The sequence below is a fragment of the Monopterus albus genome, unplaced genomic scaffold (genome assembly GCF_001952655.1).
Source record: "Monopterus albus unplaced genomic scaffold, M_albus_1.0 scaffold113.1, whole genome shotgun sequence".
In the NCBI taxonomy this organism is placed as follows: Eukaryota; Metazoa; Chordata; class Actinopteri; order Synbranchiformes; family Synbranchidae; genus Monopterus; species Monopterus albus.
The window spans coordinates 1,612,859-1,625,766 of NW_018127993.1; the positions used below are offsets into that span (position 1 = coordinate 1,612,859).

Below are 12,908 nucleotides of genomic sequence, written 5' to 3' on the forward strand. Positions count from 1 at the left end.
AAATGGTTTGTGTTTGTTCATAACTGTATCTTGGATACAAATCTGGCCATATTTTCACACATTTCTACAAAAGAGCATAGTGAACTATGTCGGCTGTTACATTTAGAACGAGGGTCACTGTTCACCAAATGAAAACACTGCTCCCACATGCCGTTGAAACCGCACAGCCAATATACAGAAGTCAGCACCTCTGTGCTCCATCTGAACACTCCTCCCAGGTCAGGACAACTTTTCCAGCTACACACTCGCACACATTAATCCTTTCTCTGTTTACTTATTGTCTCTCTGAATATGCCTACACTATGGAAAGCTTTGATTGATTATCCTAATAAGAAAAGATAAGGTGTATTTATTAAAGAGCAGTCTGATGGATGGGCTGGTTTTGAGCTCTAACTGCTTACTATGCTGCTCTACTTTATTTTATGAAACAACTGCAGTAGGTCCAAGCTAACCAGTTTATTTAGGCCTGACACACTGTGCCCTTGCTGAGTAGAGTGTCCCCCTCGAGTGCACAATGAGCTGTATTTACATGTCATTTGATTGCATGTTGAGCTACTGTGGTGAACATGTCTATATGCACATTTATACATAATGTGCACAAAAACAGAAGAAGCACCCCCACAAAGTAAAGGAAAGTCAAAACAGAGGCTTAAAGATAACAGAACTCCCCGTCTTTTCTCAGTTCCCAGAGCACATCTCTCAGGCTGCAGCTCTCTGAACTGACACATTTCTCCTCCTCTGGATCTTCTTGCCTCCAGTCACATCACAAGCTCACACATAATTCATATTTCATTTTCTGCTTTCAGGACTTTGACTCATAAAATAAGACAAAGTTAGTCAGTTTGCTTTTCAAATAGCTGAGGACCACACCAAAAGAAAATAAAGTGAGTTCAATGTGGGAAAAACAAGTTCTATCAATCAAAAAAAAAAAATGAAGAGGAGGAAAGGGAACAGAAGCTAGAATATGGGGGGAAATGACTGAAAATGCAAAGCCCTTTTCACAACACATTACATCTACCAGAAGGCAATTTCCGTCCTCACTTCTACCCATCTCTGCCTTGATTCCTCCAGCGTCTTACCCTCTGAGAAGCTGATGAGCCCCAGAATGTGCAGCAGCTTGATCGAAGCACACACCAGCACCACAATACCCACCGTCTGCAGCCCCTCTGCCTCCCAGATTGCACTCAGCATTGCTCCACCCTCAGGCCACTCCGTGCCACCATACCCTGACCCGAACCCGGAGCCAGAGCCGGCCTCCTCGCCCTCAGGGCCACCGCTAGGACCAGGACCAGCGATGCCACCTGGTCCCGCACTCCAATTCCCCTGCACCCACTCCAGTATTATGCTGGCTTGTGCGCACGGGCCAGGCGCCTCCTGGCACCCATCTACTGCCCTCTTGCTGCTCCCTAAATCCAGTCAACGTAAGGTTAGGACAAGGTGAAGAACCAGACAAACAAGAACTAGCCACAGGTTTGTGAGGAGCCGGTCTCTCTGATCTTGAGGTGTCACTAAAAATTTTGAATAACGCAGAGTCAAAGAGTAATAAAGTCCAGGCATGCTGATCTCAATGCTTCCACCTTTGTTTCCTCTCCTCACAAAGGAGGAGACTTCTGAGAGCGGCAGAAAAGCAGGGAGCCCAAACTCTGCTCTGACAGTTTGTGGCTCTCTCTCGTTCTTTCAGGCGCTCTGACTGCTTCACTGCAAAGTAAAGGGAGGGAAGATGGGAGGGAGTGGATATGAGTGAGGGAGCGGGGAGGGAGCGGAGATGAGAGAGGCAGAGGGGAGGTGTGGTGCTAGAAGATGCACAACCTCTCGTGAGCTGTACATGTTCACATTAACGTCAGACAGAAATGCAAATGCTCAAATTCAAATACAGAATGTCTCATTGAATTTTAATGCTATGTCACCTTTGATTTATTGTGTGTGTGTGTGTGTGTGTGTGTGTGTGTGTGTGTGTGTGTGTGTGTGTGTTGGTGTTCAGACACATCATTAAGTCACAGAAATGGCAGTATGTCCAGGTGATGGGAATCATTTAAGTTGCAAACTAAGAGGATAAAAAGAGGAAGAAAATAATAATTATTCATATGACAGTCTACTTTAAGCACATAGACAAAATAAATATTTTATGTTTCAAACTACTGATGAGAAGAAGCTTTAGGAAAACATTCGTATAGTCACTTTTCAAAAAAGGTTTTTAAGTGTTAAAGCTATTTAAAAAAAAAATGCTTCCCCACATAAAACAGCAAAACCAAAGTAGGATGAAATTTTTTAAAAAGCAGTTTCCACATTTTAAAGGGCAAGAAGAACACGGGGCAGGAGGAGCCGATATGTCTTGATGTATTGACAACGTCCCTTCACTAAATGTAACCAAGTCTTTTCTTAGGGAGTTTGATGCCTCCGAGATACAAAGGAGTGAATAAAGAGAACTGACGACGCCATTGAGTGTGTTTGTGTGTGTGACAGAAGCTGATTCATGGAGTCGGTGTTTTAAGCAAATGAGTGAAGACATCACCATCTACTGGCCCTCTATAGACTGCCGTCATTATTAGCATCAATCACATCTATAGAAAACAGTGTCTAACTAAATAAAAGCACAGTTTGAGGCTCAGAATTTTTTGTTCATCTATTTGCAACTGTAAACTGTCTTTTAGCACTCAGACTAACTCCTTTGTGGGACAGAAATATGCTCTGCACATGATTAACTTCACTAAATATCCAGAAATCCATTCCATCTCCACTGAGGTCAGCCATATATCACTGATGTAAATGCACAAAGGCACCTTAATAACAATCACCGCAGCAGCGTGTTATTTTAGCACCGTGACAAAAAGCAGTGTCTCTCCACTTACTGAATTGCTAAATGATCAATGTTCAGTGTGAGCCAGCAGCTTATTTCAGTGATGGAAGAACTCACATGCCTTTATTTACATTCAGTCCATCTGTCACTGCTCTTTTCTCAGCAACACAGAGCAGAAGATGAGGGATGTTATTCTGCTTTCAAAAAAAAAAATTCTTTGTGAATTATCTAAATATTATTCATTAGACACATCCTACTTAATCTGAATAACCTCTGACTATGACTCATCACTGGTATGTGAGACTCATCCACTGAAAGCGAGAAATACCCACTGACACTACAACTGCATGGACCAAAATGCTACTGCATTGTATAACAATAGTAAGATCAAAGTCAGAAACGAACTCTGAGGTGGTTTTGTTCACAGCATTGCTCAGGTACAGGGTAGTGGACTGAATGCCAGCTGAACCAACTGTCGGATGCTTCAGTGTCTCCTGGGCTGAAACATCCAGCGTACAGAAGCACTGTCAACATGTGGGCGCTGTCACAATCAATCACAACATTACACAGCATTTCAAGCCATGGGGACGCGCTAACTCAGGCCTTACGCTGCCATGACTTGGTCCCTGGTAGGAACGATTGACAAGCTTGATTCAGCACAGAAATACCTACATCGGGTCAAATTATCAAAGCAACGAGGGTGAAGGTGAGAGGGTCAGACATACGGGTGATGCTCTCATGCCATGTAATGTCCACCCGACTATTAGAGGTGCCATATTCCGTTACCACTGCTCAATATTACACCCTCCATCTTGGGTGAAGGTGAGAGGGTCAGACATACGGGTGATGCTCTCATGCCATGTAATGTCCACCCGACTATTAGAGGTGCCATATTCCGTTACCACTGCTGACAGGTCAATATTACACCCTCCATCTCGCTCCATTAATGTCACACAAATTCTGGACAATCGCCACTCTAACCCTATTACAGCATGGCAGATCTGACAGATCTGAATGTTCAGCATTTATGGACTGGACAGTGTTATCTTGCTTTGGAGGATTAAAATGACAAAAAGACAGTTTGTCATCCTATGATGTGAAACAAAGATTAGAGGAAAAAAAGGGGTCCTGAAACGACACTGTGTGGAGGGCTATTAAAAACACTAATGACTCCATTTTCTCCATCAAGACCTCAACAACGGTGCAGATACCCCACATAAAGGGTACAACAATGTGCATGTGACGTGCTCAAGTTTAACCAATTTTTACTTGTCCTGTGCTCAAAGATGTTTCACCACAGTTCACAATGAGTGTGGTTTTCTTGCCAGGAGTTTGCAGTGGTGAAATATTTATCACACACACACACAACAAAAACCTTCTCACATAGTGTAGTTACATTTACTTTGTAAAAGAATTTTTTTTAAATATAAATATCCAGTCTGAAGACCTCATCAGAGGTCAAGGACATTTCACTTAATAGTAGTGTTGCTCTTCAGGAAGAACTTTGGGTAACGAGAAGCAGAACTGTACTGGTTCTGGAAATGGAAGGGGCGTAGGTCCTGCTCCCAAACTTCAGATAACTATCATCATCTCTATTACTAAATTCACACAGCTGACTTGTTTTTGTACAAGGTTGTACTTTCAATTGGTTCTGATTCATCTACTGAGTTCTACAAATGTCTACTGTGACCCTCCAGAACATTGTGGCCTAATACAGACAAGACAAATAACTTTAATAACATGGGGGGTAATGCTAAAATCTGAAAAATGACAGCATGGACAAAGTTCCTGCTAATAGCCTTCATGAGATTGGAAAGAAGCATCTATGCAATTTTGAAAGGAATGTAATTGTACTGGTCTACAATATTTCTCTCCATCTGTTTATATAAACATACATTCCCCTCTTTTAAAAACAGAGTGAGATCCTGAAGTCTGATGAATGTTGTATCAGTGACCATCAGATAAATAATTAGAAAAATTCATTTCAGACGGTTCCATCCGATCACTTGACGACAGCCCGCGTCATCCGAATCACCATCATGTCATGGCTGGAGGGGCATCTCTAACTAATCCAAGACTGAAATGTCAAGCGACACTGATGTCTGCCCCGTTACCATCTCTGTGGCCCAAACTCCCTATCTGTGTAACAACAGATAAGTCTGAATGACAAACGTGCAGCCTCCTTTTATATCTGCCTCTGTAGACCCACAGACACTGAACTTGGGAAAGCCTAAATATATTTCTCTTCACTCATCGCTGCTACCTGTCTCACCACTTTCCATCTTCTGTATTCACAAGAGGACAATCTTTCTCTTCTAGTCTGGGCAGAGTGGACACAGAGGACACAACTGACACTAGAGGTCAATGAATCAGTCTCATTAGAACAGAAAACTAAAAATCTAGCTGGTCTCTTAATGCAAATAAGTATAAAATGTTGCCTCATTGAACTGAATTTAATGATGATAACATTTTAGTCATTTCTTTCCAGAGCCTTCACACTCTTAGGTAAACAGTGTAGAAGAGCAAACTGTGATAAAACAAAACTGATGACCGTCACAGCCTCTGGATTTGTATTAGCTTTCTGACACAGCGACAACATTTGAAGAAGCCCAAGAACAGAATTTCAATTAAGTATTGGACAAGCATTGTCTCTCCTGAGCCTCTATGCAAGTACAGCACCAAGAGAAGGAGAGCTGGATTCAATACAACCATCACCAATCTAAGCAACGCTCTTCAGAGATGGGATTACACTGCTGCCTACAGATCAGCTTATGGCACAAGCGATACAATTATAGGATACCTGCAGCAATTTGTTCAGACATGCAAAGTGACACTAGTGTTTGGGTTGCGTTTCCCAAGGCGCGTCAAAATGAAGCTGTCATATTTACCAAAGTGGCACCTGTGAAGTGGAAGACAATTATAAACAGTGGATCAGGGCATCCCTCAGTGAAGCAGCATGTACAATCAACCATGGAGTGCCATGGGGTGACTGCCACACTGAGGGCTCACTGTGGATAACACAGGCACGCTCTGCCAGGTGCAGATGTTTACAGAAATTTTCATTTTTCAAGCCTCAAACCTCTATGAACACACAACACAAATAATCAATGGTAACAGAAGCTAGTAACAAGTATAACTAGTGACTAGCAACTGTTATTCAGTCCAGTGAAGGTTGTCTAAGATTCTAATAAATAAATATTTGAATCTGTTTGCTGTTCGCTGAATGATGACGACAGGGAATATGTGCAGAGGAGGGAAACCTGAACTCTGATCTGAATGTTCAGACTGCACCGTAGCCATACCAGGGTGTACTCTAAGTGGCAAGCAAATTTTTATTTCAGTTTAATTTAAACAAGCTGCCTGGAGGTCAGTGATTAAGCTGCTTTGTATGACGTTAAAATCTTTGCTCAGAATGCTTTGTGTAGTCTTGCACCTGGTCAAAGCCCAGTAAGGCTTCTCTTATTACATGTTAACCTCATTTAGAGAAAGCAATTCATTTTCACACGACATGCCAGCCTTCACTCTCCTGCAGGACCATGAGATTTTTATCAACGTCCCAATTTATTCTAGATGATTAGTTCATGAGATTTTTATCAACGTCCCAATTTACTCTAGATGATTAGTTCTAGTGTAAAAGGGAAAAGTCAATGGTATTATCTGCAAACGGACAGTACCACAAAGCTCAGGGCAATGTGCTAGAGCTGATAACATTGACCAGCTTTTTGCTGCGTGTTAGCTGCATTAGCTCAGGCGTGGGTCTCAGACAGCTCACTGTGGAGAGGAGACGAGTCACCGTTGTACCACCAGACTGTCATCTGATCTATGGTGTGCTATTCTTCAGCAGCACAGAGCCAAGTGCAAAGGTCAGTGGAGAATATGCATTAGCAGGGACAGTAAAACAGAGAAGACCAGGGGGACAGACAGAAAAGAGGATAGCTGGAGCCGCTGTCCAGAGGATGAGAAACGATGAGCATGACTCGTTAGAAGGGACGCTGAGAGGAAATCAATACAGCTTGTTATTTCAATAAATCCTGAATGTAGGCATGAAATTGCTAAAGCAATAAGTGACAGAGAAATGGCTTCTGCATGAGAACACTGTAAACATGACCAGCTATGGGGCAAATGTAATTCTTCACTTTATTGTGACCTGACTCACAATTAGGAAAGAATAAAAAGGATTCACTTCCACCCTTCAAGCCAAGATAAACGGAAAATTCATAATGTATAAATGAAAAAAAATATCAATGGACTCATCTGCTTAATATTCCCAGTAACTGGGGCAACATCTGGTGTAGGTGTTCATCTCTAGCTACCAAATAATGTGGTATTCAACGCAGCATCATTCCTAGTTAATTACACAGAGACATCCCTTTTCAAAACAGCATTAAATGAGAGGAAATCACATTAGAGTCAGTGAGGTCACAGATCTACGATGCAGATCAGGTATCACCTGGGAGCAGAGCAGGCACTAGAAGTAAAACTTTTAGTGTCCCTAAGGAGAACGAAAAGTGAATCACATAACTTTAATAAAATGTATTAAAACCCTTGACAGAAGTTACTTTTGAGATTCAAAGCTCACACAAACGAACAGGGTTGAACTCATTTCATATGCAGTCATTCTGCGTTTACATGGACCCTAATAATTGGATTAAATGGCCGGACCAGAATCAAAACGCATTACTCAACCACCTCATTCGGAACAGACTGGCCCAATCAGAACAAGAGGGGTGGTGGAAACCTTTCAGAATCTGTTTAGTAGGAAAATATGAACACATGATCCAATCTTTACTCTCTTGCTGGAATAAATATATCCTTTCTGTACAAGTTTGGCCCATGTGCTGGGGGGTGACATTAGATGACACGACATCCTGGGAGGGACACAAACATAGTGTCAGCAAAACAAACTGGTCTGTGGCCATAGCTGTAGTGCTGCCGGAGTGAGCCGCAACAACGCTCTGCCACTTTTTCCTCCAAGTGAGGAGAAAGACTATTCACATACTTCGGCTGATATTCATAAACATTTCTGTAAAGGCGTAAAGAGTTGATCATCAGTAAAGATAAAGAACCACCAACCAAAACAAAAGGATGGTCCAAGTTGCCACATTAAATTTTTTTGGAACAACTACGGTAAGAGGGTAAAAGTTTCCCAACCAAAACAAAAGGATGGTCCAAGTTGCCACATTAAATTTTTTTGGAACAACTATGGTAAGAGGGTAAAAGTTTCCAATTATGTAAAATTAGTTAAACAATGGTAATAAAACCAGGCTCATGCCCACATGGGGCTACCTAACGTGCTGGTTTCTAACAATGATGCCAGTTACCTAACCAGCACTGATGACAACATAACACAGGTTGGAAACATTTTGCACGTCTTCTATTCTGATGAAATGTTTTGAGCATGTTAATGTAATCAGAACAATTTCAATCTGATATTGTCTAACTGCAGCTATTGAGCCACGTCATATAACACAAGTTAGTACATAATGACAATAACCCCTTCTAAACATTATTCAACATGAAAATACAGACTGTAGTCTCTTGCCTCATGTAGCAGGCATCTCCAGTTCAACAACAGAGTTACACCACACCTTGCAACAATAAATAGCACCATATTTTTTTGTGTGATGCACAATCAGGCAGTGTTATATTGGGAGGTGGTGAAACTATGTGTGAGATTTGTTCACTAATGCAGAAACTGAGAGAACACTCACAACAACAACAACAAAGTTGAGTTGGTCTACGTTTTCCATGAGCTTGTTCTTAGTCATATACATCTGTGGACAAAAAAGAAGAAGACCTAAACAAAATACCTCACAAATCCTTTCTGCTGTTAAAAGAGCTCAAGCCATCAGAAACGCAGAGAGATCATCTAATGCAGACAACGTAAATCCTTATGTTCACTAGAACAGGGGAGGAGAGGCTTTGTACCAACTCTACTGATGTTCAATATGTCAACAGCTTAAGGTCAAGGCTGTTTAAATACTGGTTTTGTTCACTTCAAATATGCACAAGCTTGTGTTTTGTTTCTGTAAAGCTCATACAAAGGCTGTCAGCTTATTTATTTCATTTGCGGCTTCGACTATCATCTTGTCTAAATGCAAACCTAGGTGCTTCAGACAGTCCTGATTGAACAGGATCCACAATCATCAACATAGCTTGACTATACACAGCTCAACAGTTCACCTCGAGTGATTCCCACTGAAGCTGTAAACAATCTGCCCTTTGGCAGGTGTGCCTGCAGAAAGAGCAGACAACGAATTACAGCAGCATACATGCAAATTCTGAGAATCAGTCACCAGCAGCCTCTTTATCATTGCTGTGATTGATGACAGAGTAAAAGAAATGCTTGTGGAAACTGTGCTTAATTCAGTGGAAAGCTATGATATAGCTGTAATGCCTGTCTGAGACTCCAGGCTATTATCAAAAATTGTAATAAATGCTTGGGTTTCTAATGCGCCTTCACTGAATAAGCAATTTTTTAGAATGTAAAATGAGGGCAATAGTACATTAGCAATGTTAACAGGATCAGGAATTATAGCACAAATATTAAAAAAAGAGAGAGAGAGAGGCTTCATTTCTAACACAAATGATTATTTCTTAAAAAGAAAAAAGTGCCCAGATAAACATTTGTCAAGTTCATACACCAATGGCCGCTGCATACAGTAACTACCACATCATTCCTCTAAGACTAGACCTTTTACCCTTTTGTACTATAACATGGTAAAAGGTCAAAGAGTCAGGCCATAAGACCAATGAGGCTCAACTTACAAATATTTATAAAAAAACAACAACAGGTAATTAGGAGGGAACGTGCCATTTGAACTATTCACTGCAGTTTCAGCTTCTGCCCTGAACCATTCGGGTGTGCCTGCTCAGACAGGGACAAAACTAAGGCCTCGTTTACTCGTACTGCAGATGCTTACCCCAGGTTTATGCCACTACATTTTATACTTTGCTTTACTTGTTTACTTAACCATTGTTTGCACTTAGGTCTTAACATAATCAACATACATTATTAGCAAGTAGCTCCTTCAGAACAAAGCTGCACATTGATTTTTAGTGATAAAAACCCAATTCAAAGCTGTATAGTTTGTTTTCTGATTTTATCTGAGTGAACCATTTAGTAAGATTGTTCAGAAAAGCACTTCATAAAGTTCATCTTCTTGTTATGTCTATAATTGTTACTAACTTATATGGTCAGTGTATTAGTGTTTGCATTACTGTGTACTGTGATTAATTCTTATGCTTTTCCATTGTGAGAAGTGAGAAAACCCCGCTTGTATTACTTGTTGGGCAGAGCAGGAGCAAGTATTTGTGGCTGGATGAGGCTGACAGCGAGCTTTGGTTCCCTCTGCTGGCACATCTGGTTTCTTTCATACCAGTGGAAACAACAGTCTGGCTGATATCCAGGCATAATTAAGTGGACGGCAGTGTTACTGAGAAACAAATGATCAGATTACCATCTTTCATCTTCATCCTCACAGTAAAAAATAATTTAGCCCAGAGAACAGTTATACTACACAGCCTAAACACATATCTAAGAGCTGTGTCATGGCAGCTGGCATACCAACAATGCATGTTAGACCTGTAATAAGTTTAGGACAAAACGTCCATCATGACAAAAACTTCAGTGTACAGTGTGTTGTACGGTTAACTGGCCATTAATGGCACCCAGAGCTTTGCATCACATTTACAACATTGTCCTTTAAAAGGGTATTCAAAATAATGTCAACTAAAATCAGCCTCCTCCTTCCACAGCTTGCAGTCATAAAGTTAAAATTACCAGTGACAACGTGCACATGAAGGTGGTTTTGACCATTTGTAATCAGATGCATTTGTTGCCAAGTCCCGGTTTAGGAAAGTCACACCTTCAGCAGGGGAGTAATTTGCAAAAACTGCCATATCAAAGGCTGCTCTTGTCAGCTTGTCAGGGCCGCGTGCGCTGGTGGCACGCCACTGTCACTCACTGTCACACCGCTAAGCAAAGGCACAGACACTGAAAAGAGCCATTTGCATCTGGCTGCGTTACAAGTCTATTTTTAACCAAAAAGTGGGAGAGTACCAGAGTAATGAGCAGCTCTACCAATTTCTGTTTTATTTCTTAGCTTGTTAGATTTGTTTTGAAAGATCTACATAATAATGTTCAATAAAATGCATATAAAGTGCATACATTTAATTTTTTTAAGATGGAGTTTATCCCTGATATTATTGCCATTAACTGATCAGACTAAATCCAAGTGTTTTCCCTTTTATAAGTAGAAAAATACAATTATCTTACCCCACAGTTGTAATGTGAAGTATAAACGACAACATTTCCCTTTAAATAGACCCGTGAACGGTCTCCTACCTCATCACTTTCCTTAGAACTTCTGAGAAAAACCTATTAAAATGATGAATTACAACATTTCTCCTTTTTAAACATGTATTCTAATGGTTAAAAATAGTTTAAATGAATTGGTCATTTAAATAAGCACAATTTATCAAAATCCAGATGGTGATTATAATGGACTGGCATAGAGCTGATGTAAAAGTTAATAAGCAAAAGGCCTAAATTATGATATTATTAATTTAAGAGCAACAAAAGATTTTATTTAATTGAAAATTTGGCACTGTAAATAATTTCCCTTTGGTTGCTAGAAGTTTTCTATTCACTATCAAACATTTGTGGGAAACCACAACAGTGAAAAAAACAATTAAAGCCACCAGAAAAAAAAAAGATAATAAAATTTAATAAATCCCAACCTCAGCATGTTCCAACAGCTACCAAAAAACATCTATAACTGAGTAAACATTCAAAAGACAAGTCAAATAACCACATATCTACACGTCCAACAGCCAAACAACCAAACCTTAATACTTTGGCTGCTTGGAATGTTTGTTTGCCTCTGACTTGTGAAAGCCGAGCCATAAGGCAAACAGCTTGGCAGCCCGAACAGCGAGTGCAGCTGATAAATAACAGGTGGTCTTGAGCACCGAAGACACCCGAGTCCTGAATATTAGATTCACACTTTTGTGGGAAAGAATTAGTGTGGCACCTTGACAGATCTCCAGTGGGCACAGGTTCAACCATTGTCCTCTGCTAAGCTACATGGAAAACATATTAGAGAGAGTCAAAACCAAAGTTTAAACACAAAGCAGGAGAGCAGTTCTTAAGGGGGTAACATAAAACAATCTCATTTTGAGTTTGTCGTCTTCTTTCCAAGCTAACAAGAGAAATGCACAAGCTATCATGTGAAGTTCCAGGTCCTCAAAGTCCCAGGTGCTGCAGAATCACATTCACTCCTCAACTGTCTCACTCTCATTTGGATAAACACGTTAGCCAACCCACAATTGATACACGCCTTCACATCCAATTTAATTTTATTCAAATTTAATCAAGCCGCAATTGAAGAGAAAGCAAAGATGAAACAGAGACTGCTGGGTGTAAAATGAAAGCTTGAAACAGATATTGAAAGTGAAAAGTTGAAAACTAAAGATTAAAAGTATAATGTCACATTTGAATATTTGGCCATATGTGTAGTGCATGACTCATGCAAGTGATGAGCCAATTAGCAGCAAAGTCAGGTGAATCATGCACAGAAGAATCTTATTAAACGAGATTAAAGAACAGATGCAGAGGCTGGCAAACACTTTGAAGAGTGACAGACTCAAAGTTGTGATTAACAACAATAAAACCAGACAGCGACGGGCCAAACTGTTCACAAACTGAAAGCACCTTCAGAACAAATGCAAAAGGAGTAAGATTTGTAGCTCAAGGTGTACATCATCATATATTTTAACCAAAACAGACGAGATGAGAGCAACAGATGGGAGCCCTGAATCATGACTACGTGGTTACAACAAAAACATCTTAACGCATTTTTAAAAACAAGTTGATAGATGACAACCTCCACTGCAGTTGTTTCACCCAGTTACTACAGTGAGGAACAGAAGTATTTGAACACCCTGCGATTTTGCAAGTTCTCCCACTTAGAAATCATGGAGGGGGTCTGAAATTCACATTGTAGGTGCATTCCCACTCTGAGAGACAGAATTAAAAAAAAAATTCAGGAAATCACATTGTATGATTTTTAAAGAATTTATTTGTCTTGCACTGCTGAACATAAGTATT

General features: G+C 40.4%; 1 protein-coding gene across 12 annotated transcripts in view; it reads right to left on the bottom strand.

The window, feature by feature from the left end:
- The window catches only part of kcnip4a (potassium voltage-gated channel interacting protein 4a), a 124,082-nt gene that overhangs the window by 40,760 nt on the left and 70,414 nt on the right, over positions 1-12,908 (bottom strand). Inside the window, exon 1 of one of the 12 annotated variants that reach the window (XM_020611397.1) lies at positions 1,080-1,778. The exons of the other annotated variants lie outside the window; for them this stretch is intronic. Within the exon in view, the coding sequence (XP_020467053.1) occupies positions 1,080-1,191 (112 nt within the window). The 5' untranslated portion in view covers positions 1,192-1,778. Of the gene's footprint in view, positions 1-1,079; positions 1,779-12,908 lie in introns of those variants that run through there. 12 annotated transcript variants of the gene reach the window in all.